The sequence below is a fragment of the Mastigoproctus giganteus genome, chromosome 7, assembly GCF_048544385.1.
Source record: "Mastigoproctus giganteus isolate SK-2022 chromosome 7, ASM4854438v1, whole genome shotgun sequence".
In the NCBI taxonomy this organism is placed as follows: Eukaryota; Metazoa; Arthropoda; class Arachnida; order Uropygi; family Thelyphonidae; genus Mastigoproctus; species Mastigoproctus giganteus.
The window spans coordinates 161,231,432-161,257,057 of record NC_143581.1 but is presented as its reverse complement, the minus strand read 5'-3'; the positions used below and the strand labels follow the sequence as shown (position 1 = coordinate 161,257,057).

Genomic DNA, 25,626 nt, shown 5'->3' with positions numbered 1-25,626 from the left:
TTTTTTAGATGCAGAGGAAGCAATATTTGTAATGTGCTTGGCCAAGAGAAATTAGAAGTCAGGGTAATCCTCAAAAGCGATATATCATTTTGCCTAGAAATTGGAGTGTCACTAAAGATAATCATAGGAGCAGAAGAATCCTTTTTGCGAGATATAAGACAAGACTGAGTTTTAGAAGGGTTGAAATCAACTAAGTTGTCTTTGCCGAACTGGAGAATTACCTGAAGATCGGCATTTAAGGAATTGGTAGCAGATTTCCGAGAAGTTGAAGCTGATTGAGCAGGACAAGGTTTCTCAAAATGGAAAGTTGAATGCAATGTGCTAACATCGGCAAAACTATGGATAGGATTTCCAGTCAGTGGAAGAAGGCCATTGATATACAAGAGGAAAAGAGTGGGGGAAAGAACTGAACCTTGGGGGACACTGGCATTAGTGGAGCAGTTAGAAGACAGAGAGCCATCTACCATCACCCTCAGTGAGCGATCAGAGAGAAAACTGATAACCAATTACTAAAAACAGTTGGCAAACCATAAGATGGATGTTTGTTTAGAAGACCTTTATGCCAAACACGATCAAAAGCCTTTGAAATGTCAAGAGCAACTACTTGTGTTTCACCGAATTTTTCCATTGAATTAGTCCATAAATGGGTAACATAAGCCAGAATATCACCAGTGGATCGACACTGACGGAATCCATACTGGCGATCGTTGATCAGACGGAAGGTTTCTAGGTAGTTTAAGAGTTGGCGATTAATTGATTTCTCCATTACTTTAGAAAGAGTAGAAGTAATTGCAATGGGACGATAATTGGATGGGAGGTATTTGTCACCCTTTTTAGGAACTGGCTGGATATGAGCAAATTTCCAAGCAGAAGGAAAAACACCTTTGGAATAAGAAAGTGAAAAAAGGCGGCAAAGAATAGGATTAAGTTCGGGAGCACAGATTTTGAGAACAAGTGGAGAAATACCATCAGGACCTGGAGCTTTCTTAGCATCAAGATTCATCAAAATCCTTTTGATATCCTTTTGACGGAAGACCACAGGAGGCATTGAATGGAGCGTGTTGGGAATGGTGGGAGGTGTTTTTACCAAGATCATTAATACATGAGCTGGAAGAAAAATGGGATGCTAGCAGGTCAGCTTTATCCTTGGATGAAGTGACAACAGAACCATCTGGTTTGGACAGAGGTGGCAGCAGAAATGGGCAAAAGTTGCGGCGAATAGCTTTGGCAAGAGACCAGAATGCTCGGCTACCATTAGGGCAAGAAGTAAGTTTTTTACTCTTAGCCTGTTCAAACTCTAGTTTGGACTGATTAATAACTGCTTTACAGTTGTTGCGAGCTTTGGTGTAGGCAGAAAATGAAACTGAAGAATTAGAAACAAGCCAATTACGATATGCAACATTCTTCTCTTGGACAGCCTTAGCACATTTATTGGAAAACCAAGGTTTAGATAAAGGACGAGATTTTAAAGTGGAGTGTGGGATAAAGGATTCCATTTCTGCAAGAATAATTTCACTGACACGATCTGAGCAGACGTTGACATCAGAAGTTTTGAAACAGTAATCCCACCAAGGAAAAGAAGAAAAGAAGTCTCGCAGGTCATCCCATTTTGCATTCTTGTAATGCCAAACAACACAAGGTTGGGAATAGCCATGAGATAAAGGTTCCATTGGAGAAGAGACAATCACCAAGTTGTGATCTGAAGTGCCTAAAGGACCTCTCACTTTGACCGTGTACTTAGAAGGGTTGTTTGCTAGAAAAAAATCAAGGGTATTGGCTGTATGATTAGGATTGTCCGGTATTCTTGTAGGTAAATGAAGAATCTGTGCTAGGTCATTAGTAATTGCAAAAGCCTCAGCATCTCGACCTGCTGGGTCGGTGTGACTAGAAAACGGAAGCCAACTGGAGTTGTGAACATTAAAATCATCAAGGAAAATGAAAATTACCTCACTGTTAGGAAAGTTGGACTGGAGAAAGTCAAGTTGCAAAGAGCTCCAAGTGATTAGTGGAGTTGGGAGAATGGTAGAGACAACAGATGAATTTGACACAATGTGGTAGAGAGATTTTAAGCCAGAGAAGATCAAAGAGAGGAGATTCCAAATTGCCAAGTCTCTGACAGGGAATATCAGAATGGATATATGCACAAGTACCACCTTTGAGGCGAAAGGAATCATACAGCGAATAATTGGGCATCTGACATGAGCAGTAGTTGAATTAACCGATAACTGAGATTCTGTCAGAAAAAGTACATGGCGTTTGGCAGACTGCAAGTATAAATGGACATTGTTGAGATTAGAATTGAGACCACGTTTATTTGTGAAATGAATTAGGAAGTGCTTGGGAATTTTAGATCTTTTCGCAGGTAAGCTTGCTCTATTAGTTTGACAATTGATGGTGTATTCAATAGTAAGAAAAAGTGGGTGGGACATGCTGTATGAAGTAATGAAATTTTTGGATATATCTGGGTATATTCTGGGTATATCTGGGTATATTCTTACCACATGTATGCCATATGGCATACATGTGGTAAGAATATACCCAGATCCTTGACATAATGTGGCCTCGACAATGCTCCCCGCATACACACTACTCGGACTCCCTCCAGTCACTATCTGGCAGAGTAGAGGTAGCAAGATTATACACTAGCTGATCCGGAAGCCTCCTAGAGACTTACCAATAGGTTCGGTCCGGTGTACTAACTAGCGGCCGGCCTGCGAACACCGTTTTAGAGCTGTACCCTCGAAATGTAAGGAATATTGAATCTCGCCACGACGTTCATCATAACCTCAAAAGTCATCAATCATACTGCATGATGGAAGAGATAGGGAAGGGTTGACCGGAACTTAGCTCTAGAGACTAAACATGGGTTCCACCACTTCAAGCCTCCAATAAGCAAAGTGGTGGTATTTCACCGGTTGATGAGAGTCATCTACCACCTAGTACTGCCTGGTAACGTAGAGGGGCAGCGTTCCTCCATGTGGTGTGTGGGTGCCACACCTCGACCCCTGCTTACGTTGGTTCACACCTGGGTGGTCACCCACCATGTACTTATGCATGGAGGTTATACCCAGGATTACTAACAGTCCCACCATCGTGAAATGTGCAAGCAGAGGATTTGGCTGTCACAGACTGTCCGCACTTCGCCGAAATTGGGTCCACTTGACTTGAGTGTCACCTGAATATCAGTTCCATCAGCGTTTTAGACTCCCAGGTAGGAAGTACAGCTTGTCTGGCATATCTGAGAGAATATCTCTCAAAAGTCGTCAATCATACTGCATGATGGAAGAGATAGGGAAGGTTTGACTGGAACTTGACAACGTCAAGAACGAATTTGATACATTTCTTACGCTTTCAGCTTCTGAAGTATCTGTAGCAACATTATTGTCATCATTCCTCGACCGTTTTGTTTTGATTACCGAATTGTACATTGCAAAACATAAAAATATATATTTTTTTCTTCTTAAAAACAAAGATAACATAAAAAGTTTAAACAAAGATAATATAAAAAGTTTAAACAAAGATAATATAAAAAGTTAAAACAACGAGGCAAACAAAGATAATAAAAAAACTTAAAACAACGATAATATAAAAAGTAGCAGAAGAATGAAAAACACATCCAAGTTGATGTGAAAGCACTGAATTACGAAGCAGAATAAAGCATGCATGTAACAGACTTGCTATTTACTGCTACTGCACATTCGCACCCCTGGCCTTTAGGAAATTTCAGAAATTTTTGCTGTAGGAAGCACGAATTAAGAGCTAAAGGGATTGTGGTTCAGCAATTGAGTAGTACTGAGAAGTCACACTAGTCAACTGCTTTCTGTGTGTCTGTAGCCAATAAGCAAATTAAGGTGTATTACCCACAAGGACAATAAGTAAGAAAGTCACCTGCATCACATGTGAAACCACCCTGAAAAATAGTGGCAATAGGGTTCATTCGTATCTCAGAGTTTGTTCGAGTAGTAAAAAAAAAGTAATTTTAACAAAATTACTTTTTCAATACTGTCATTTTTCAATACTGTTTGTTTTTTAGCTTTTATGTACACAATAACTAATTTTATTTAAAAATTGCAACAACCTCTTTAATTTATCCCATGACCACCAGAGAGGTCACATCACATAGTTTACACACCACTGGACTAAGAGACCAAAACGAGATTCTATGAATATGAAGATGGACAGAAAACATTGAAGAAAGAGAAGCAAAATTTGAAATGAGAAGAAGGGCGAAATGCCGTAGGACTAATCAAATAGAAGTACTGGATGTGATAATCAAAAAGCTGTAATTAATGTGGAAGAGCACGACATAGGAAATGTGTTGCAACTGTGAGTGCCGACCGGGCTGGCCAGGTGGGTAAAGTGCCTACCTGGCAACCCAAAGGTTGCGGGTTCGAATCCCACCTCGGGCTTGGATCACAGTAAAATGCAAAAAAAAAACCTTGGGAGAGGTTCATTATGGTCACAGAAGCTGATGCGCCAACAACTAACAAAAAAAAAACAAACAAAAAAACAACCAACTGTGAGTATTGCAATGCAAGATATTGGGGACATGAGTTAAACGCATCAAATAAATATCCTAAATGCTGTCATGAAGGAAAGGTTTCACTTGTCTGAGATACCTACTCTATTACTAGAGCCGGTTACAGGGAATACACGTGAAGCAAATAACTACAGAGAACATGCACAAGAGTACAACTCAGCAGTGGCGTTTGCACCAATGGGCGCAGAGATTAAATCACTGCCTGGAAATGGTCTATACTGTTTTAGAATACATGGCCAGATTTACCATTTGGTCTGACTGCTATATCCAAATTAGGCAAATAAGCCGGGATATGGACAACTTTATATTTTCGATTCTGCTGAAGCAACAACAAAACGGCTTGAAAAACAATCAAACCAAGGGTGTATGGCTGAAGTAATGCAACAATTGGATGAGATGCTGCGACAAGTTAACCCGTTTGCTGAGTCATATAAACAAATGCATCAAACTAACCAGGCCAATCCAACAGTAAATGTGCACATGGCATTTATAGAAGACCTGGATTTAGATGAGAGGCGATATAATAACCCACATCCAAAACGGAGGTTGCTGCAATATTTGTTGGAGAAGACGGGGAAACCACCTGCAAATAGAGACATATATCCCACAGGTGACTACTGTAGAATTGTATCTCACTGCTAAACAAGAATAGTGAAGACTGAAGGATCTAGATCACTGCTTCCCAAAGTGGGCGATACCGCCCCCTAGGGGATAGTAGCCTCGGGTGCATTTTTGGGGACGTTTAATAAAAATAATGGGGCTGTGAAAGCCTAAGACAATTTAGAAAAACTATTCGTACATGTTTCACCTGTTGTGTAACATAGTGTAACATTATTTTCCAGGTAAACACACAAAATGAAAGTTAACCGATCGGCGGTCAAGTTCGCCGACAGGTCTTAACAAGCAAGTACAGGTAGGCGGCATGTCGGGCATTGTCGGTGAGTCCAGTTTACATCAGCAAGAATATGTGCGTGTAATGACTTGTTGAGAATACGTTACTATAAATAGATGTCATGTATGAAATCTAGTTTAGATTGTTTTTGAATTGTGTGATAAGCAGTTATTGCAAGTGTAATAGTATTCAATTCAAAAATTTTAATTCATATTCGATAACTTCGATATTTACGGATTATGGATCACATACAAAGCAAATTGTATTATTATTGTTTCAATAAAACAGCAATTTACATGTGAGTATTTTTATACATTTTCTTACATATCTACTGTACGTTTCTATGGCTTCTAGTGTTTACTAATAATAAAATATTTTTATTCATTATTAATGAAATCAGAGGAGTGAAATCATAAAAAAAACTGTTAACCATTAATATTTATTTCTATCTATTGAATCATCCATGTTAATTGGTAAACAAGGTGTGTGTTAATAAGGAACAATCATATAAATAACGGAAAATTGAATAAAAACTATTAACCAATTCTTAATTGCATATTAATGTTTTTTTTTAATTAATTATTTCTTGATTAATTTAGTTTAATATTTGACAATTTAATATCAAATAAATATATCTAATGCTGAGCAAAGAACAAAACCTGGTTTATTAGTTTCATTAGTATTTTAGTTTGTTTGTCTTTTGCCATCTTACACAAAAACCATTCATGTTGTGGACACTATTCTAATAAGTATAACACAACTATTGCAAAGAATTCTGGTTTCGACTAGAGAAATATTAATTATATAATTTTTTTCTACAGATAATATTATGGCCGAATCTAAGAAAAAATATAGACAATATAGTATTGAATATGTGAACTATGGCTTTACCAATGTGTTTGATTTGCGAAAGTTTTATCAAATGAAGCTATGAAACCTTCAAGACTACGAGAACATTTGACAAAAGTTCATGCTGATATAAAAGATAAGGATTTATTTTATTTTCAAGCACTTAAAGAAAAACGTTTGAAACAATCGATATGGGTAAAACTCTTTTCAACAGCATTCAAACAAGATGACAATGGGTTGCGTGCTTCTTACAACATTTCATTACTGATTGCTAAAATGGGAAAACCGCATACTATTGGTGAAGAACTAATTGTACCAGCTGTAAGTGAGGAAATACGCACTATGCTGCACATGCCAGCGTCTGATATTATCAATAAAATTTCTTTGAGCAATAATACAGTGCAAAGAAGAATTGATGAAATGGCTCAAGATGTTGAAGACTCATTCTGTGAGTATTTAAAAACATCCCAGTTCTCTATACAGCTTGATGAGTCAACTTTTCCAGGAAATGAAGCCTTACTTTTAGCATATGTGCGATTCATAAAAGAAGAACAAATTTGCGAAGAATTATTATTTGCTAAAAATTTGAAAACTGATACTAAAGGAGAATCGATATTTCATGCATTGGAAGAGTTTTTTTTAAAGAAAAAGAAATACCCCTGAGTAATATCTTGTCATTTGCTACTGATGGTGCTCCAGCGATGATAGGGCGCTATAGGGAGTTTCTTGCATGTTTAAAAAAGGCGGTGCCGAATGCATTCGCTGTACACTGTCATCCATCGTGAACATTTAGTTGGCAAAAACCTGAGTGAATGCCTACATAGGTCATTAGATTATGTCATTAAAGCAATCAACAAAATCAGAATCAATTCATTGAATGACAGATTGTTTAGACAACTTTGTATTGAAAACGATGAAGAATTCAATCGCCTGCTGCTTCATGCAGAAGTTCGTTGGCTATCAAAAGGTACCTGTTTGAATCGGTTTTATAATCTCTTTAACTCCATGCTAGAGTTTCTAGAAAACAAAGATGATGCTTTACAAGCCAACTTGATTGATTCCAAAAATGACATAGCTTATTTGACAGACTTGTTTAACAAATTTAATGAAACAAATCTACAACTTCAAGGTGATGAGCTGAATTTAATAAAAACAAAAGCTGTTATTTCTGCGTTTGTGGCAAAACTTCTTCTGTACAAACAAAATTTAGGATGTGGGGAATTCAGCCAGTTTCCAAATTTATCAAGAGTAGAAAAATATGATGATGACTTACTTACCTATTGTCAGCACTTGGATGCTCTCCATTCTGACTTCAATCAACGATTTGAAGATATTTTAAAAATGAACATACTTGATTGGGTTCTGAATCCTTTTTCAAGTACAAACACAGAAGAACCTCAAATTACAAGAACTGATAGATGTAACAACAAATGAAGAATTGAAATTTAAATTCAAAGACGGCTACCAACAATTCTGGCTGCAAAAGCAGATACCTACAGTTTATCCTGGATTATGGGCTATAATACAAAAGTTTTTGATTGCATTTCCTTCATCATATTTAGTGGAATGTGGGTTTAGTGCGGTCACAAATTTGTTAACAAAAAAAAGAAACCGACTGCAAATAACGAATCACGGTGATTTAAGAATACTGCTGACAAAATTAATACATTGAAAGCAGCGCACCAGGTTCATCCTTCTCATTAGGATAATTTTAAAGTTATTTGTAATTTTTATTTTCATATTATCCTTCCTTATCTTAATTTTCTGTGTGTAATACGAATGTTACTATGGTTGATTTTAATAAATAATTTATAATTTCAAGCTTGAAGGTGTCTTATTTACAACATCTTTATTTACTATGTTTTAAGACGTAGGTAGATATATAGATACATAAAAAATGCAAATTTTTTTACTATATCTTTCTGTTTGTTCGCTTAAAGAAGGTAGATTTCCAGGGGGGTGCCGAGTAATTTTTTTTCTGAAAAGGGGGCAGTAGGACAAATAAGTTTGGGAACCTATGATCTAGATCAGGGGTGGGCAATTTTTTTCGTCAGCGGGCCGAATGAAATTTTCGCATCGTGATGCGGGCCGGAATAGATTGAACGATTTAATAAAAAAAATCAGAACCTAAAAAATGTTATATTACTTGAATTACCAAATTATTAATGTATTTTTTAAAAAAATATCTGAATGTCCAATTATCATTGAAAATGCGACATTCGGCATCAATTTTTCTTTTTTTTTTAATTGGCTCATTTTATGGGCTATAAATTATATTAAATTAAAAATTGTAATAATTAGAAAAGGCATAAAACATAAAATATCTCGCACCAATATTATTTTTTTTCAATAAGAAGTCAAACCCAAAGGAACTTCGTTCGATCGATGCTACAATAATAATTAGGAAATAACTCTTTGACGCTGCGTAGAATCACTTGGTTACTGTTGTACTGGCCGTGATTCCCGATTGAACCGAATTAAGCCGAACGTTTACGGCGAGTATAGTCAGGTATGGATTTTCTATATTTATGCATTTACCGAGGGGGCCGGATTCAACATCGTCGCGGGCCGGATGTGGCCCGCGGGCCGACTGTTGCCCACCCCTGATCTAGATTAAACTATTTATGCCATAATTCAAAAGATGGTGTATGTTATGCTGGGTGCAACTAGTTACCACATAATTATATACATATGTAATGTAGAATATTTTATATATACAAAAATTTGAATATTAAATATTTTGATCGACATTTGTTAATCTTTTCACTACCATTTATTATCGATTAGGAAATATCCTATGGAATAGACCCGCAATTCATAAATACATGGGAATACGGCACTCGCTTAGCCCCGATTCACTTAGCGCTCTGTTTTTCCGGAACGAATTATGTGTTAAGCGGGGGTCATCTGTATACCAGATATCTACAAACTACTGTTTATGGGGTTATTATATATGCTGCTGAAATTTAGGCATTTGCTTTGGCCTCAATTCAAAAACCAGTTTTTGCATGTGAATGCTGGATCCTGAAATGGACCACAAATAAGCATCATAAACTTATAAATTGAGATCCACTGACATGGCTGAGCAGCAAATGCACCAAGGCTCCCAAAGTTAATTTATTTCGGATGTGTAATGACTATGGTAAAATTGTTCACGAGTGATAAATTATTATTTTTTTATTATTATTCTTATAAATGTCCCAAATATCAGGGATTTCTGTCAGCCTCTACCATCCTTGAGTCTAACTCCACACTAATGTGGTAGAATGTGTTAGAATTTTTCTCAGCTTAAACCGTGCTTGCTAACAGGAGAGACTATTTTTACAGGAATGGGATACGCTTGAATAGAAGGGGTGCAATGCTGTCGAGGCAGTGATAGGTGACTCAGAAAACTGCTAGCTTATGGGGAAGGGATACACAGACTAATAGTTTAACTAGAACTGCAGTCAGAGGCGGAAGTGATTCTTGCATTGCTACTACTGTACATGCAACAGCCTGAAAGGTAATGTTTCTGGAATTTCAGGCCTGCTGTGGTTCATAATGGAACAAATGAATACATGGCCTGTGTTAGGGTAACTAAGAGTAAGAACACATGCATGTATACTTGCATGTACACTAATGCTAGGAGCATTGTAAATAAATTTGATGAATTTGAGATATTGATCAAGTCATCAAATGCAGACATTGTAAGAATAGCAGAAACAGGGTGGCACGCAGATAAGTGATGCTGAATTTGAATATGGGGAATACAGTGTATACAGGAAGGACAGACAGGATAGGAGAGGTGGAGTGGTTCTGCTCTTAGTTAAGAAGCAGCATATTAAATCTAAGGCAATGCATCCTGTTGACATGGGTGATCTGTGCAATGTTGCATCAGTTTGGTGTGATATAAACACTGGGAAAACAAAATTGAGAGTAGGAGTGTGTTTTAGGCCTAATGACTAATACAGAGAAATAGAGTGAGCGAGTAAATCAGAATGTCTTATAATAGGGGATTTTAACTTTCCAGATGCTGACTGGAATTTGTGGGTTGATTATTCACACACTGTCAAGGCTTTTGTGGATTTCTTGGACGATTGCTTTCTATAGCAGCATGTTAAAGATGCAACAAGAGGAAGCAATATCTCTTGATCTGGTTATCAGCAGTGATTCTTCATGCATTAAGAATCTGAAGTTAAAGGACCAGTTGGGTGGCAGCAATCACAGTTCACTAATGTGGAATTTAATTAAAGACATAACTACTTTCAAGGGTAAAGAGGAAGGCTTTTATTTTCATAATGGTGACTACAGTGGTCAGACAGTTTTTAAATTCTATGCAGTGGGACCAAGTAATGTTACCAACAGCAAATTTTAAATGGGAAGTAGTCAGTGATACTACTAGGCTTTCCATACCATCAAAGAAATACTATTCAAGGCATAGACCTAAATGGATCTCAGATGAACTATTGAGACGTGACAGAGAAGAAAGGTCCATAGGTTCCATATAAATTATCAGGTGTTACAGAAACCTATAGTAGATATAAATTAGTCTGTAATCAAGTCACAAAAGAAGGTAGGCAAGATAAGGTAGATTATGAGAAGTTTCTAGCAAAGAATGCAAAGAAAAACAGCAAAGACGTCTATGCTTATATTAGCAGTAGAATGAAGGGGTTTAATCACAGTGGGCCACTTCATGTCTATGAGTTAACTGTTGATGACCCTGCTCAGGTTGCTGACAAATTGAATAGGTATTTTGGCATCTACATTCACACATGAGGAATTCTGTAGGGACGGGGATTCCAGAAGTTTATCAAACTCTAACGAGGATCTAAATGACTGTGATAACTGAAAGGAAAGTGGAGGAGAAATTGTTGAAGATGGACATCAAAAAAGGCTCTTGGGACAAATGGAATCTAATAAGTTATATCAGTAGCGATCTAGAATTTTTTGTCTGCAGGTACATTTACAAAAATAGATGCCAATTGCCTAATGCTAAAAAGTGCCACAACACCAGATTTCAGTGTCAGGGGGTACAATGTACCTGCTAACCCTACCCTGGCTACACCACTGAATTATATTAAACGTAGCCATAATTATGAGAGCATCTTTGGATTCAGGGGTGGTCTCTATGGACTGGAATTCATAGAAGTAATGCAGAACCCTCTGGACAGGAATGCAATTATATTGCAATCATAGCATGTATTTGTTAAGGGGCAGTCTTTTCTAACCAATCTGATAGGTTACTATGATGTGGTGACTAAGGAACTGGATGCAAAAAATAATGTTGACATCACATATTTGGATGTCAGGAAGGCTTTTGATACTGCTGGACATAAAAGGCTGCTGTACAAACTGGAGCAGTGTGGCATTAAGGGCAAGTTACTGCTATGGATAAAGGAATGGTTAAGTGGAAGAAGACAGAGTGGTTATCAATGGACGCTGCTCTTCGTAGACTAATGTTATTAGTTGAGTTCCTCACGATTCAGTGCTGGGTCCATTGTTTTGAATATTTATCAATGATATTGATGAAGGTATATCAGACTTAATGTCTAAGTTTGCAGATAATACAAAGGTTGACAGGGTGGTTAACGGCAGTCATCAGGGTGTTCTACTGCAACAAGATCTAGAAAATTGGGTCAAGGGACTGAGAAATGGCAGTTGACTGTTTTGCCATCATTCCATCACTTGGGTACCTACCCATCCACCGAAGAAGGACTAAATAGCCCTGAAACGGCACAAAGGGGAGCCTGATGATGTCTGGAGTTTCCAGCAATCATTATTTCTTTCCTCCCCTACCTTTTTTTTCCATAAATTTTTCTAGCAGGGATAAGGAGGTGATTATCCCCTTATATAAGTCATTTCACGCTACACTACAACATCCATATTACCTTAATCCGATTTAACATTCTTGCCACCTTCAGGAAGACGCATCATCCCCGCCCCATAACGACTCGCTGGTCATAATGTTTTGGCTCATCGGTCTGTATATATATATATATATATATATATATATATATATATATATATATATATATATATATTTAAGTTAGTAGTCGTGAAGGGCAATGTGCTAACGTTACTTGACTGGTAACGCTGGTTATGGAGAACAAAGGGCGAACGGAACTGTGATCAAGTTTAACATTGACAAATGCAAGATACTGCATATGGGTGGCAGTAACCCTGGAGTAGCTTTTCAACTGTATGGTACTACACTCAGGGTAGTGGAGAATGAAAAGACCTGGGGGGGGGTAATTGTGCTGTCAAACATGAAATTCTCTGAGCATTGCAAAAATGCTGCCAGGACAGCTCATGGGATTTTTGTCAATGATATCCAGAAACTTTGCTGGACTTGGTGCATAATGGCCTTAGTTGCCGATGCACCATAAAAACCAAACCAAACCAGAAACTTTGCTTGAAGGGATAAGGAGGTGATTATCCCTTTTTATAAGGCCATGGTTAGGCCACATCTTTAGTACTGTATACAGGTCTGCAGCCCTCACTTTAGGAAGGATGTAGATATATGCTGGAATGGGTGCTGAGGAAAACTAGATTGGTGAAGGGAACAAACGAGTACGCTTACCTAGAAAGACTTCAGTTTTGCAAATTGCAGCAACTTGAGACTAGGTACTGCGGGGAGATTTGATTGAGATGTTTAAAGCCTTGAATGGATTACGTAAGCTGAATGTTAATGGCATTCTTCCACTTGCTGAGGCTACACATAAGAGGGGACATAAATTCAAGTTGAGGAAGGATGGTTGTAGGATAGGTGTGCAGTAGTTTGCCTTTTGCCAGCTGGTGGTTGATTGTTGGAACAGGCTTCCATCTGTCATTGTGGAAGTGGATGGGTTGATTAAACTCAAGGAAGAACTAGATTGTTTTTTGGTTGATGCTGTATAAGTTGCTTAAACTGTGCATGATTACTAAATGACACCAGCCATCCACCCTGCCAATTCGTGCTGTGCTGTGTTTTTGACCTGCAACAGCAATTGTTTCTGATCTGTTTGATCAAAATTCATGGTTTGATTTTGATTTATTTTCCCATTCATTGTTCTTGTTACGTGCTATGGTGCACGCACGCACACACACTTAAATATATATATATATTTAAAAAGAAAATTAAAAAAACAATTCATATGGATCTGTGCTGTCTCCTTTACATTGATGCTTGTATGAAAAGAATCTTTGAACATAATTGAAGATCTTTTTAGACAAGTTTTTTTAAGAAGTTTTCAAGAAGTTTTTTAACAGTAAAAGCATTTAATTAGTAGTTTTATTGCAAATATTTGTTAATAAATAAAATGTTTTTTTTTTTTGGTTTTGATTTCCCACAGCTGTAGTATTTCGTCCTGTACTGTGGAATTTTCTATTTCTTGTTACAGAATTTTCTGTTTTTTGTTGTTAAAAATCATGGGTCCTCTTATTTATAGTGTCAAATGATGCAAGGAAGCAAGTTTATACAGCATCAGCAAGAAAAAACTTTTCATTTCACCTATCCATACCCTCCAACAGTCTATTTCTTCCTTGAATTTATTCAAACTATCCACTTCATGTCTGCTGGAAGTTTGTTTAAACTCAACCACCCATTGGCTAAAGGCAAACTGCTGCACATCTATTCTGTAACCCTCCTTCCTTAATTTGAATTTATATCTCCCCATTATGTGCATAGTCTTAGCAAGAGGAAGAATCCCATCAATATTGAGTTTACTCAATCCATTCAAAGCCTTAAATATCTCAATCAGATTACCTCACAGGTGTTTAGTCACCAGACACTGCAATTTGCAGAAATTACGCCTTTCTTGGTAAGAGCACCCCTATGTTACCTTTATGAATCTTGTTGCCCTTCTCTGTACCACTCCAACAGCTCTAAATCCTTCCTGAAATGAGACCTCCAGACCTATATACAGTATTCAAGATGTAGCCTATCCATTGCCTTATACAACGGAATAATGAACTTCTTATCCCTGCTAGAAAAATTCCTATATATCATTGACAAAACCCCATGTGCTATCCTGGCAGCCTGTCTACACTGTTCAGAGAATTTTCTATTTGACTGCACAATTATCCCAGGTCTTTCTTTTCCACTACCCTGAATATAGTACCACACAGTTGTTGTTGTTATTTGGTTTTTAGGAGCATTAGCAACTAAGGCCATATTGCTCTGGAATATGCGGTGGTCATTCCCTAACCTTTCCGCATCCTCCGTATTTGGTGGTGACTGGCTCGAACTCTGGTCTAATCAAGAAGCGTATGCTACGCACTGCCGCTCCTTCTCGCCTGGCTACGGAAGTGCCCACAGTTGGTGCGTTAATCTGAAATTACTGATGTAATATCCATATGTAGTACTTTGCATTTGTCAATGTTAAACCTCATTCCATATCTCAACCTAACTGCCTAATTTTTTTAGATCTTGTTGTACAAGCATATAATCATTACTATCATTAACCACCCTGCCAACCTTCGTATCATCTCCAAACTTATACATTAAGCCTGATATTCCTTCAGATGGATCCTATTTTGGTGACTTTTTTTAACATGCACACAAATGCACTCATACGAAAATGTGAAATCAAAATCAGCTTGTTTTCATTGCTATAGTTTTGGAAGATGGCTCTACTTGTTACGGTATTAGCTATCATCTTCTAACCAACCTGAAATTAAGGGGGAATTCCTTTCAAAAACTTTCTGGTACACATACTAGTCTTCATACTGCCCCTGTTATGGTAGTCATGAAATCTGCAGTTGCAAGTTATGTTGCTGAATGGTCATCACAGAAGTAATTGGATTGATTGTCGTTCGATTCCACATGACCACTAAGTCTGGTTAACGGTAATAATCTTGTAAAAATAAAATAACTAGTTGTTGACTCCTATGTTTTCATCCTGGAGTATAAATGGATCATTTTAATTTTTTTATTATAATTAAAAGGGGAGATTGAGCACTTGATGATACAGGACATTCTTGTCTTCTGATTAATTTTTGTGCTGAAAAGAATGCTGCATGCCTTCTTCTGAAAGTAAATGAATATTTGGTGGATATTTACTATCATTTAGAAGGAAGTGCAAAAAAGGAAACATGCATTGAAAAAATTTCAATTAATATACGTTACCCAAGTAAAAATAAGGTTTAACCTGCAACTAGTTGCAGGAAAGTTTGAAATTCCTCTGTGTTGAAAAATTTTAAAAATCAGCAAAAAATAATTCATAATTGTTCATGTTGTTAATTTTTTTGATGATCCCTATATTTTCAGTCTTTTCATGAATACAACTGTGAAAAATTCATTCAAGTTTTATATTAAACACACAAATTTTTAATTAAATTTTGAAAATTAAAATTCCCTTTAACATTGTTGGCAAGCAAACAGGTATTTGCAAAAGTGCAAATTTAAAAACTGCATCATTTAGGGAACACTGATTAGAAGCAAGTTTGTCAGTAACAGGAACAGGAGTGCTCACTTCATGAAATGTAAAACACATGCATCAACAGTTTTATTCCAGATGATGCATCAATATCATGAAGCCAGAGAGCATTACCAATTTGGAGGAAATTGTGTGGCAGTGAAGAGAGTATTCTATCAATAACTGAACATGACATATGTCAATCAACATGTGTGTATAATTAGGTTTAACTTAAATCATGATTTTTTTCTAATTATGCAATAATTAACAGATATTCTGGAAAATTTCTGCAGGGAATTCAAAGAAAACATTTTCAAAAACAGTTATTAGGAGTTTCAGCTATGTGGATGGAGTAGATGAAGCATGCCTTCCTCTAAGTACTATGTATAAAAAATTATCCTAAGTCTGCTTTTGATCTTAAAAATTCCTCATAAGAGTGCCAAATGTGAGATCTTCAGTCAAGTTTTGAAAAAAAAAAAAAAAAAAAAACCCTCACTTCAGATCTCTTTTTGGTGAAACTCTGGAAATGCCCTCAGCAAAGTCTATCAGGGCTATTATTATAAACAAAACTCACTGTTGGAACAGTCCAAGAGCTAATAAGTGTAGTCAGGTTATCCTCTTATTTGCAGAAAGGTTCAGGTTCCTTTCTTATGGTTTGAATAAAGCATTTTTCTTTTTTATTTTAAATGCTATGTCAAAGTTTTAATATCTTAATATAGTTCTTCAGCCAGATGTATTGCACATCTGTTTAGTGAGGTCTTTATTTGTTGCTGTGTTGAGAATGTTATATGTAAATTTCATATATAATATCGGTGTTTAGATACACCATAGATAACTCTTAAGAAACTACAAAGTAGTTGTGGTAGGCATCATTTGCTTTTTCTCATATTGTGCTCTGCCTTCACGACGAGTTGCCATGATATTGCACTACTTCGAATAAGTAACGCTTCACTAATAGAGAAGACTATTGTTACTTATTCTCGGTTGAGTACCACCACCCAGACAGCACTGTTTCACGGCTATTGGCCGATCATCAGTGGGTGGGCAGGTACCCTGGTATTGCAGACATGACGACCCAGTTGTGAAGATAATCACACAATATGAGAGATGCCAAGAGGTGTAGATGTGAATATTTTAAATAAATAAATGCACGAGGCATAATACTTTAACAGTTTGGTATCTATATAATATCGGTGTTTAGATACACCATAGATAACTCTTAAGAAACTACAAAGTAGTTGTGGTAGGCATCATTTGCTTTTTCTCATATTGTGCTCTGCCTTCACGACGAGTTGCCATGATATTGCACTACTTTGAATAAGTAACGCTTCACTAATAGAGAAGACTATTGTTACTTATTCTCGGTTGAGTACCACCACCCAGACAGCACTGTTTCACGGCTATTGGCCGATCATCAGTGGGTGGGCAGGTACCCTGGTATTGCAGACATGACGACCCAGTTGTGAAGATAATCACACAATATGAGAGATGCCAAGAGGTGTAGATGTGAATATTTTAAATAAATAAATGCACGAGGCATAATACTTTAACAGTTTGGTATCTATATAATATCGGTGTTTAGATACACCATAGATAACTCTTAAGAAACTACAAAGTAGTTAGCATTAGCATTAGTAGAGGCATTTGATGCAAGAAAGCAAGCTTATGCAGTATCAGCCAAAAAAAAAAAAAAAAAAAAAAACCACTTCCACTTCACCCCTCTGTTCGTTCAAAATACCTGTCCAGCTGAGCCTTAAACTTATTTAGGCTATCAACCTCCACCACAAGGGATGTAAGTCTGTTCCACCAACCAACCACACGCTGGCTAAAGGCAAATTTCCGCACGTCTATCCTACATCTGTCTTTCCTCAATTTGAATTTATGCCCTCTCACGTGATTATTCTGAGCTAGAGGAAGAATCCCATCAGCATTGAGCATGCTTAAACGATTCAAGGCTTTATACACCTCTATCAGATCACCTCGCTGGTGCCTAGTCTCCAGACACTGTAATTTGCAAAACTTAAGCCTTTCTTCGTAAGAGCACCCCTTTGTTCCATTCACTAATCTTGTTGCCCTTCTCTGTACTCGTTCCAGCAGCTCTACATCCTTCTTGAAATGAGGCCTCCAGACCTGTATACAGTACTCTAGGTGTGGCCTGACCATCGCCTTATACAATGGAATAATCACCTCCTTATCCCTGCTGGAAAAATTCCTGTATATCATTGACAATACTCAATGAGCTACTCTTGCAGCCCGTCTGCACTGCTCAGAGAACTTCATATCTGCCTGCACAACCACCCCCAGGTCCCTTTCATTCTCTACCACTGTCAGTGTTGTACCACAGAGTTGATACGTTGCTCTGGGGTTGCTGTTTCCCATGTGTAGTACTTTACATTTGTCAATGTTAAACTTCATTTGCCACCTCTCAGCCCATCTGCTCAACCTTTCCAGATCCTGTTGCAGCAGCATAGTGTCAGTAGTGTCCTTGACAACCCTGCCAACCTTTGTATCGTCTGCAAACTTGGACATTAATCCCGATATACCATCATCAATATCATTTATAAATACAGAAAACAATAATGGACCCAACACTGAGCCCTGAGGGACTCCACTAATAACATCAGTCCACGATGAGCAGTGTCCATTGATTACCACTCTCTGTTGTGGTAGGCATCATTTGCTTTTTCTCATATTGTGCTCTGCCTTTACCTGCCCACCCACTGATGATCGGCCAATAGCCGTTAAACAGTGCTGTCTGGGTGGTGGTACTCAACCGAGAATAAGTAACAATAGTCTTCTCTATTAGTGAAGCGTTACTTATTCGAAGTAGTGCAATATCATGGCAACTCGTCGCAACTGTTGCACGGCTATTGGCCGATCATCAGTGGGTGGGCAGGTAAAGGCAGAGCACAATATGAGAAAAAGCAAATGATGCCTACCACAACTACTTTGTAGTTTCTTAAGAGTTATCTATGGTGTATCTAAACACCGATATTATATAGATACCAAACTGTTAAAGTATTATGCCTCGTGCATTTATTTATTTAAAATATTCACATCTATACCTCTTGGCATCTCTCATATTGTGTGATTATCTTCACAACTGGGTCGTCATGTCTGCAATACCAGGGTACCTGCCCACCCACTGATGATCGGCCAATAGCCGTGAAACAGTGCTGTCTGGGTGGTGGTACTCAACCGAAAATAAGTAACAATAGTCTTCTCTATTAGTGAAGCGTTACTTATTCGAAGTAGTGCAATATCATGGCAACTCGTCGTGAAGGCAGAGCACAATATGAGAAAAAGCAAATGATGCCTACCACAACTACTTTGTAGTTTCTTAAGAGTTATCTATGGTGTATCTAAACACCGATATTATATAGATACCAAACTGTTAAAGTATTATGCCTCGTGCATTTATTTATTTAAAATATTCACATCTACACCTCTTGGCATCTCTCATATTGTGTGATTATCTTCACAACTAGGTCGTCATGTCTGCAATACCAGGGTACCTGCCCACCCACTGATGATCGGCCAATAGCCGTGAAACAGTGCTGTCTGGGTGGTGGTACTCAACCGAGAATAAGTAACAATAGTCTTCTCTATTAGTGAAGCGTTACTTATTCGAAGTAGTGCAATATCATGGCAACTCGTCGTGAAGGCAGAGCACAATATGAGAAAAAGCAAATGATTGCCTACCACAACTACTTTGTAGTTTCTTAAGAGTTATCTATGGTGTATCTAAACACCGATATTATATAGATACCAAACTGTTAAAGTATTATGCCTCGTGCATTTATTTATTTAAAAAGTAAATTTCATAGAACAACAGCTGTTAAATCTTCAACTTCTTTTTTGGAAGTTGAGTACCATAGCAGACTAAATCAGAAGGATGATTCTGATTTATAGGCAGCTGTAACTGCAAAGGTCATGGAAAGTCTAAATCTAGAAGAAAATATTATTTTATTTTATTTTTTTGTGTAAGGAAGCACTTTATTGTTGCATATGACTATATGTTGCAAAAGTTCCCAATGAAAAATGTTCTTATAAATGTTGAAGTAGCACAAATTTCATGAATTGGAAGGGTATCATTTTTAAATTTTAAATTTTTAGTATTTCTCAGTGTCATTGAAGAAAAGAAAACAAATGAATCAGCAGTTCATTTGCACTATTAGGTTTCTGTCAATTTCAATATGTGAATCTACCAGAAGTTACTAGGAGAAAGAAAATCTGTGTACAGTGGTCCTTGATTGGGAGCTAACAAATACAGAAGCAAACTTGAAATAAAGGATTATTCAAAATTTTTATAACCCAATTATTAGTAATTATAATAACTGTAATGATAATGAATACATTATAATAAATGTTGAATATGTGTAGAAATTCTTTGGATGTTTCTTGAAATTCAGCTTTGCCATTCACATATAATTTTGAACAAAAGTATTGTTCAAATATAAGCACATGTTCAGACAGAGAATATGAATGAACTTTTATGGACGAATTTTAAGTGAGTAAGTATTGCAACCAGTATTATACTTTTATGGACGAATTTTAAGTGAGTAAGTATTACAACCAGTATGCAGTTGCATACAGAACTGCATAGTTCTGTATGCAGAGGTATACCGTTTTGCCACAGCGAGGTTATGTAAGAATTGCTATTTAGGCTATCAACCTCCACCACAAGGGATGGAAGTCTGTTCCACCAACCAACCACAAAATGAGAAATTAGCTATTTCATTTGGGTTGCATGCATTTCTAAGTACTATGTATAAAAAATTATCGGAAGTCTGCTTTCGATCTTAAAAATTCCTCATAAGAGTGCCAAATGTGAGATCTTCAGTCAAGTTTTGAAAAAAAAAAAAAAAAAAAAAGCCCTCACTTCAGATCTTTTTATGATGAAACTCTGGAAATGCTCTCAGCAGTCAAGTCTATCAGGGCTATTATTATAAACAAAACTTTTACTCCACATTTCTGAAGAGGATAAAGTCTGTGTTAGTAGCTTCCATGACACAGTGACCAATCATTTGACAATCTAACAGAAAATTCATGACAGAAATCCACATAGAGAAATCCTAGGTGTATTGATGTTTGAAAGCATATTGCACTAATAAGCATTTCCATGGCTGTATCTTAATATGAAATGTGTATGTTGTTAGTGGAATGTAATTTCAGTTCATGTAAGATGAGTTCATGTAAGTGTAACCTTATGACACTGTTCTGCTTGTGTAGGTATACAGTATGGATTTTACAAAAAATTTTGCTTCTGCTGCTTTTTTACTGTTAAAAATTACAAAATTCATTGTTTTTTTGAAAAGTAAAGGTTGGCAGCTATGCTGTTACATACTGCTTTATTTATTTTATTTTTAAATTTCATCAAATCAGGTAACTTTTTTATGTTACTTATTTATATTAGCTCTAAAATAGATTATTAAGACCAATTTTTAATATTAATTATGGGAAGAACTTTTTCTCTGTGATGTAGATGAAATATTCTCTGTTTTTATTTTCATAGGATTTGGTAGAAGGGATGTGGTGGAACATTTATTACAAAATGGGGCCAACGTGCATGCCAAAGATGATGGTGGCCTGATTCCTTTACATAATGCATGTTCTTTTGGGCATGCTGAAGTAGTTCAATTGCTGTTGAAACATGATGCAGATCCTAATGCACGTGACAACTGGAATTACACTCCCTTACACGAAGCAGCTATTAAAGGGAAAACAGATGTCTGTATAGGTGGGCACAGTCTTGCATTTATTATTGTTTAGAATAATTTAGATTTTAATCCTGATTTACTTGTCAGCAATGATCAAGTGCAATAAAATTGTTCAATATTTAACAAGCTACTGTATATTATGTGAAGTGATGTTGATGAAGAACTTGCTCACTGTTGGATAATTTTGTTGCTCATATTCTGGAAGTAATCATTTTTGGAGAGCATCCTTGCAAGCATTGAAACTTTGAGTGTGTAGGTTATCCCAGGCTTCATTCAAAGGTCATTTCAATGAAACTGCAACACCACCAACATAAAATGCATATCATGCAAAAGCTGAAGATAATCTTGTGTTAGATTATTGATCGAAGCCTGTTGGAAATACTAAGCGACCATGACACCATTTGTTGCATTATTGGCATTATTTGTAAACAGCCATTAATTTTCAAGATGGTGGCACTCCTTGCAGTCATACACCAAAGCAGAAGTGCAATCAGTAATCCAATTTTGAGTGTAGAAGGAACAAATTAAATTAAATTTTATTGTAGAATGTTGGCTCAGTATGGTGAAGTGTACATGAGTCGATGGCAAATCCATGTGGGTAAATAATTTTAAGAATGGTATTCAATGTGTTGAAGATTTTCTTAGACCAGAGCAAGCACGTTATGTTGTGGCACCAGAAGTCATACTCACAGAGGAGGAACTTGTATGAGGAAATAGTTGTAGCATGCAAGATTAGTGTTGGTTCAGTGCATACTATCATTATCAAGGAGTTGCAGTTTTGAAAAAGTATGTGGTCAGTGGATTCCATGACATGTAAAATCAAAACTAAAGGAATTACCACTTAATATGCATATTGTGCTTCTTGAATGGTAAGAGCACAAAGAAAATGTTTTCTTAGAACACATAGTGACCATAGATGAATCCTTGGGGCATTATTACATACCAAAAAGCAATTTTGCAAGTTCCTACTGCCAGTGTATTGGCTCACATCAACAGAAGAAAGTATTATTCACTGTATTCTGGAATCATAAAATAGTGATTCTGGAAAATTGTGTAGAGGGAAGAAAGGGTGATGAGTGACAAATATTGTGATTTGCTCCTGAACCAATTAAAGCTAGCAATTTGAAAGTAACATCTTGGTTTGTTGCCCTCAGGTGTGTATCTGCATGATAATGCTACTCTTCCTTACACTGCTTATTCTATAGTGAATGAGATACAGTGGATGAAGTCTGAGGTATTATCCCACCCTTCATATTCACCAGACTTAGCTCCATACGATTATTTCATATTCACTGCATTAGTTCTCATTAGATGAAGAATCTAAGGCAGTTGTGTATATGAATGGCTTCAACATGCATAAAACTTCTGAAGGAATCCAGGCATTAGTGCAGCAGTGGAGGAAATATGTTAAATGTAATGGGGACTATGCTGAAGATTGATATGAATAGTTTCCTTGTTTATGAAATACAAATTTTATATAACTTTTATAGTTTTTATTTGGATGACCTTTTTTACTTTAAGTAATCAACTTCTCGATATGAGTAAAAATTATAATGTATTGTTAACTGCTTAAGTTTATGTTAACATAACAAATTTAGAATTTAGAAATAAAGTAAGAAAATTTCGAAATTAGGCCATCCATTCATTATGACTTAGTCTTTCATTGGTTATTTGGGTCTTTGTAAGTGGTAAAGAAAACGAGGTCTTACTTATTTTGATGCTTATATATGAGGTCTGATCAAAAAGCTCCGATTCATAAAATAAATCTTGTTATGCCGATAATACTTTATTATGTAATGTTATTTATATATATGTTCACATATTGTCTAAATTGTTTGTTTCATATGAAAACAGTACTTTTTATCTTAAATTTTTTGGATTGTTTTAATGTTATTATCTCTTTTTGCTATTGGCCTTGAATAAAAACTAAAACTGACTTGAACTTTTATGGACAGTTTTGAATTTTTCAGTTCAGTAGTGAACTCTATGGACCAATATATTTGGACTTTAATTGACTGTTTTTCTTGTCATGAACTGTTGTCACTGATTAACACTGTCGTTAATGTAATGTGATGCAAATACTTATTTGAACTGATTTTTGTAAACAGTTGGATATGTTCTTGTGTAACTATGAGTGGCGTTCAATAAATTATCTACCTACCTACCCATGAAGGAAATATGATAGAGGCAAAAATCTGTTGTTATTTTTCAATGCAACTTTCCTGAACTTCAATACACTTGTTCCATTTTGTTGGCAGCGAGGAAATACCAGACAAATAAAATTCTTTGTCCTGTCCATTAAAGAATGCAGAAACAGCAGACTTCAGTTCATTATCATCAACAAAGCGGTGTCCACGTACGTTTTTCTTGAGGTGTTGAAACAGGAAATAGTCACTGGGGGCCAGATCTGCCCTGTAAGGTGGACATGTAAGTTCTGTAAAGTCACAATCCTTCAAGGCAGCAGCAGCAACAGCATGCGACCTGTGCACTGGTGCGTTGTTGTGAATAAGCAGCACATCTCTTGAAAGTTTTCCATGGCATTTTTCTTTTATGACATTCCTTAGGTTGTACAGTTGGGATGCATATGACTCCCTAGTGACTGTCTGCTTGTGTTCCAAGTAGTGAATGTACAAAATTCCCTCAGCATCACAAAAAAATGGTGGCCATAATCTTGCCAGTTGAAGGTTGTCTGAAATATTTTGGGTGGGGGTGATTCTTGCTTGGTCTCAGGATCCCAGTGATGAACCCATGTTTCATCACCCATAAAAGGGGATGTAAGTTTCAGAATTCCTTCCATAAAGCTCTAAATTCTTTTCACAACACTGTACTCTGAATTGCTTCTGCACAGGGGGTCATAAATCCATGGACCCACCCTGCACTGACTTTACTCATCCCCAAATGTTCATGGAGATGTTCAATAACTGCTCCCTCAGATATGTCACATTCCCTAGAGATTTGGGACACCTTTAAACATCTGTCATTCAGCACAAGGGTTTTCTCTACTTGGTACATTTCTGTAGTGGTCACTGTCACAGGCCTTCTTGGATGTGGATCATTTTTGATGGACTCTCTACCCCACTTGAATTGTTTTGACCAGAATTTTACCTGGTACTCTAAAGGTGCACTGTTGTCATATGCAGCCACCATCCTTACATGAATAGCCTTTGGCCCATTTCCTTCTTTGGTGAGAAACTTAATGATTGAATGGTGATCCAATTTCAGCAGTCCATGATTTGGTACAGGTGTCTTCCTTCTTACTGTGGCGCCTCCGTAAGCCAGGTGGGCAGGAGCAGCAGTGCGTAGCACACCCTTCTTGATTAGACCGGAGTTCGAGCCCGTGACTACCAAATACGGAGGATGCGGAAAGGTCGGGCAATGATCACTGTATATCCTCGGAGCAATATGGCTTTAGTTGCTAATGCTCCTAAAAAAAAAAAAAAATAAAATAAAATAAAAAAAAAACCTTCTTACTGTTAAAACAGCACAACCAAAAAATATAGTGGGATCAAAATTAGTATGATTCAAGTTGATATATGTAGGAACATGATAAATCATTAATCATTGAAATATAACTATGGGAAGTACCTCAGGTAGATAATTCATTGAACACCCCTCATATTTTAGGTTATATTTCTCAAGTGGCTTGATTTTTTTTTTTTTTTTTTTAAATTCAGTAAAACCCTAATGAAAAAGTTTTTAGTGTATATATTTGTAAATACAGAGTGGGCCAAAAGTAGGTATACAGTACTGATCGGGTCAGGTTTAGTCTCATAGGTGCTCAAAATGTCCTCTATTAACGTTGCAACATTCCTGGAACTTGTCCCCAACACTGTGACACACAGTAACACACAAATTCTGGTTAGCACCAATGTTGATTAATGCTTGAGAGATGAACTCCTTCAATTCATCTACTGTGTGGGGATTCCTCTCAAAAACCCCTTCTATGCCTCAAAAAAAGAAGTCCATAGGTGTCAAGTCGGGTGAACGTGGCTGCCATTCAATGCTGCCACATCGCCCGATCCAACGTTGTGGGAAGATCGTGTCAAGGTAGATACATACTGTCAAAGCAAAATGAGGGGCCCCATCTTGTTGAAAGAACAGTTTGGCGAAGTCAGCCCTCATTGCGAGTTGTGGCACCACCATGTTGTGCAACATGTTTAGGTAGTTGTTACCATCCACAATTGTATCGAAAAAAACTGGCCCCATGACACCATCGCTGGACAGTCCACCCCACACAGTGTTGCCTGGCTG

General features: G+C 37.0%; 1 protein-coding gene across 3 annotated transcripts in view; it reads left to right on the top strand.

Annotated features, from left to right (window-relative positions):
* Tnks (tankyrase) overlaps positions 1 to 25,626 on the top strand; it is a 637,218-nt gene that overhangs the window by 19,083 nt on the left and 592,509 nt on the right. For all 3 annotated transcript variants that reach the window (XM_090377953.1, XM_090377952.1, XM_090377954.1), the window contains exon 2: positions 21,171 to 21,395. In XM_090377953.1, the coding sequence (XP_090234079.1) occupies positions 21,171 to 21,395 (225 nt within the window). The remainder of the gene's footprint in view (positions 1 to 21,170; positions 21,396 to 25,626) is intronic.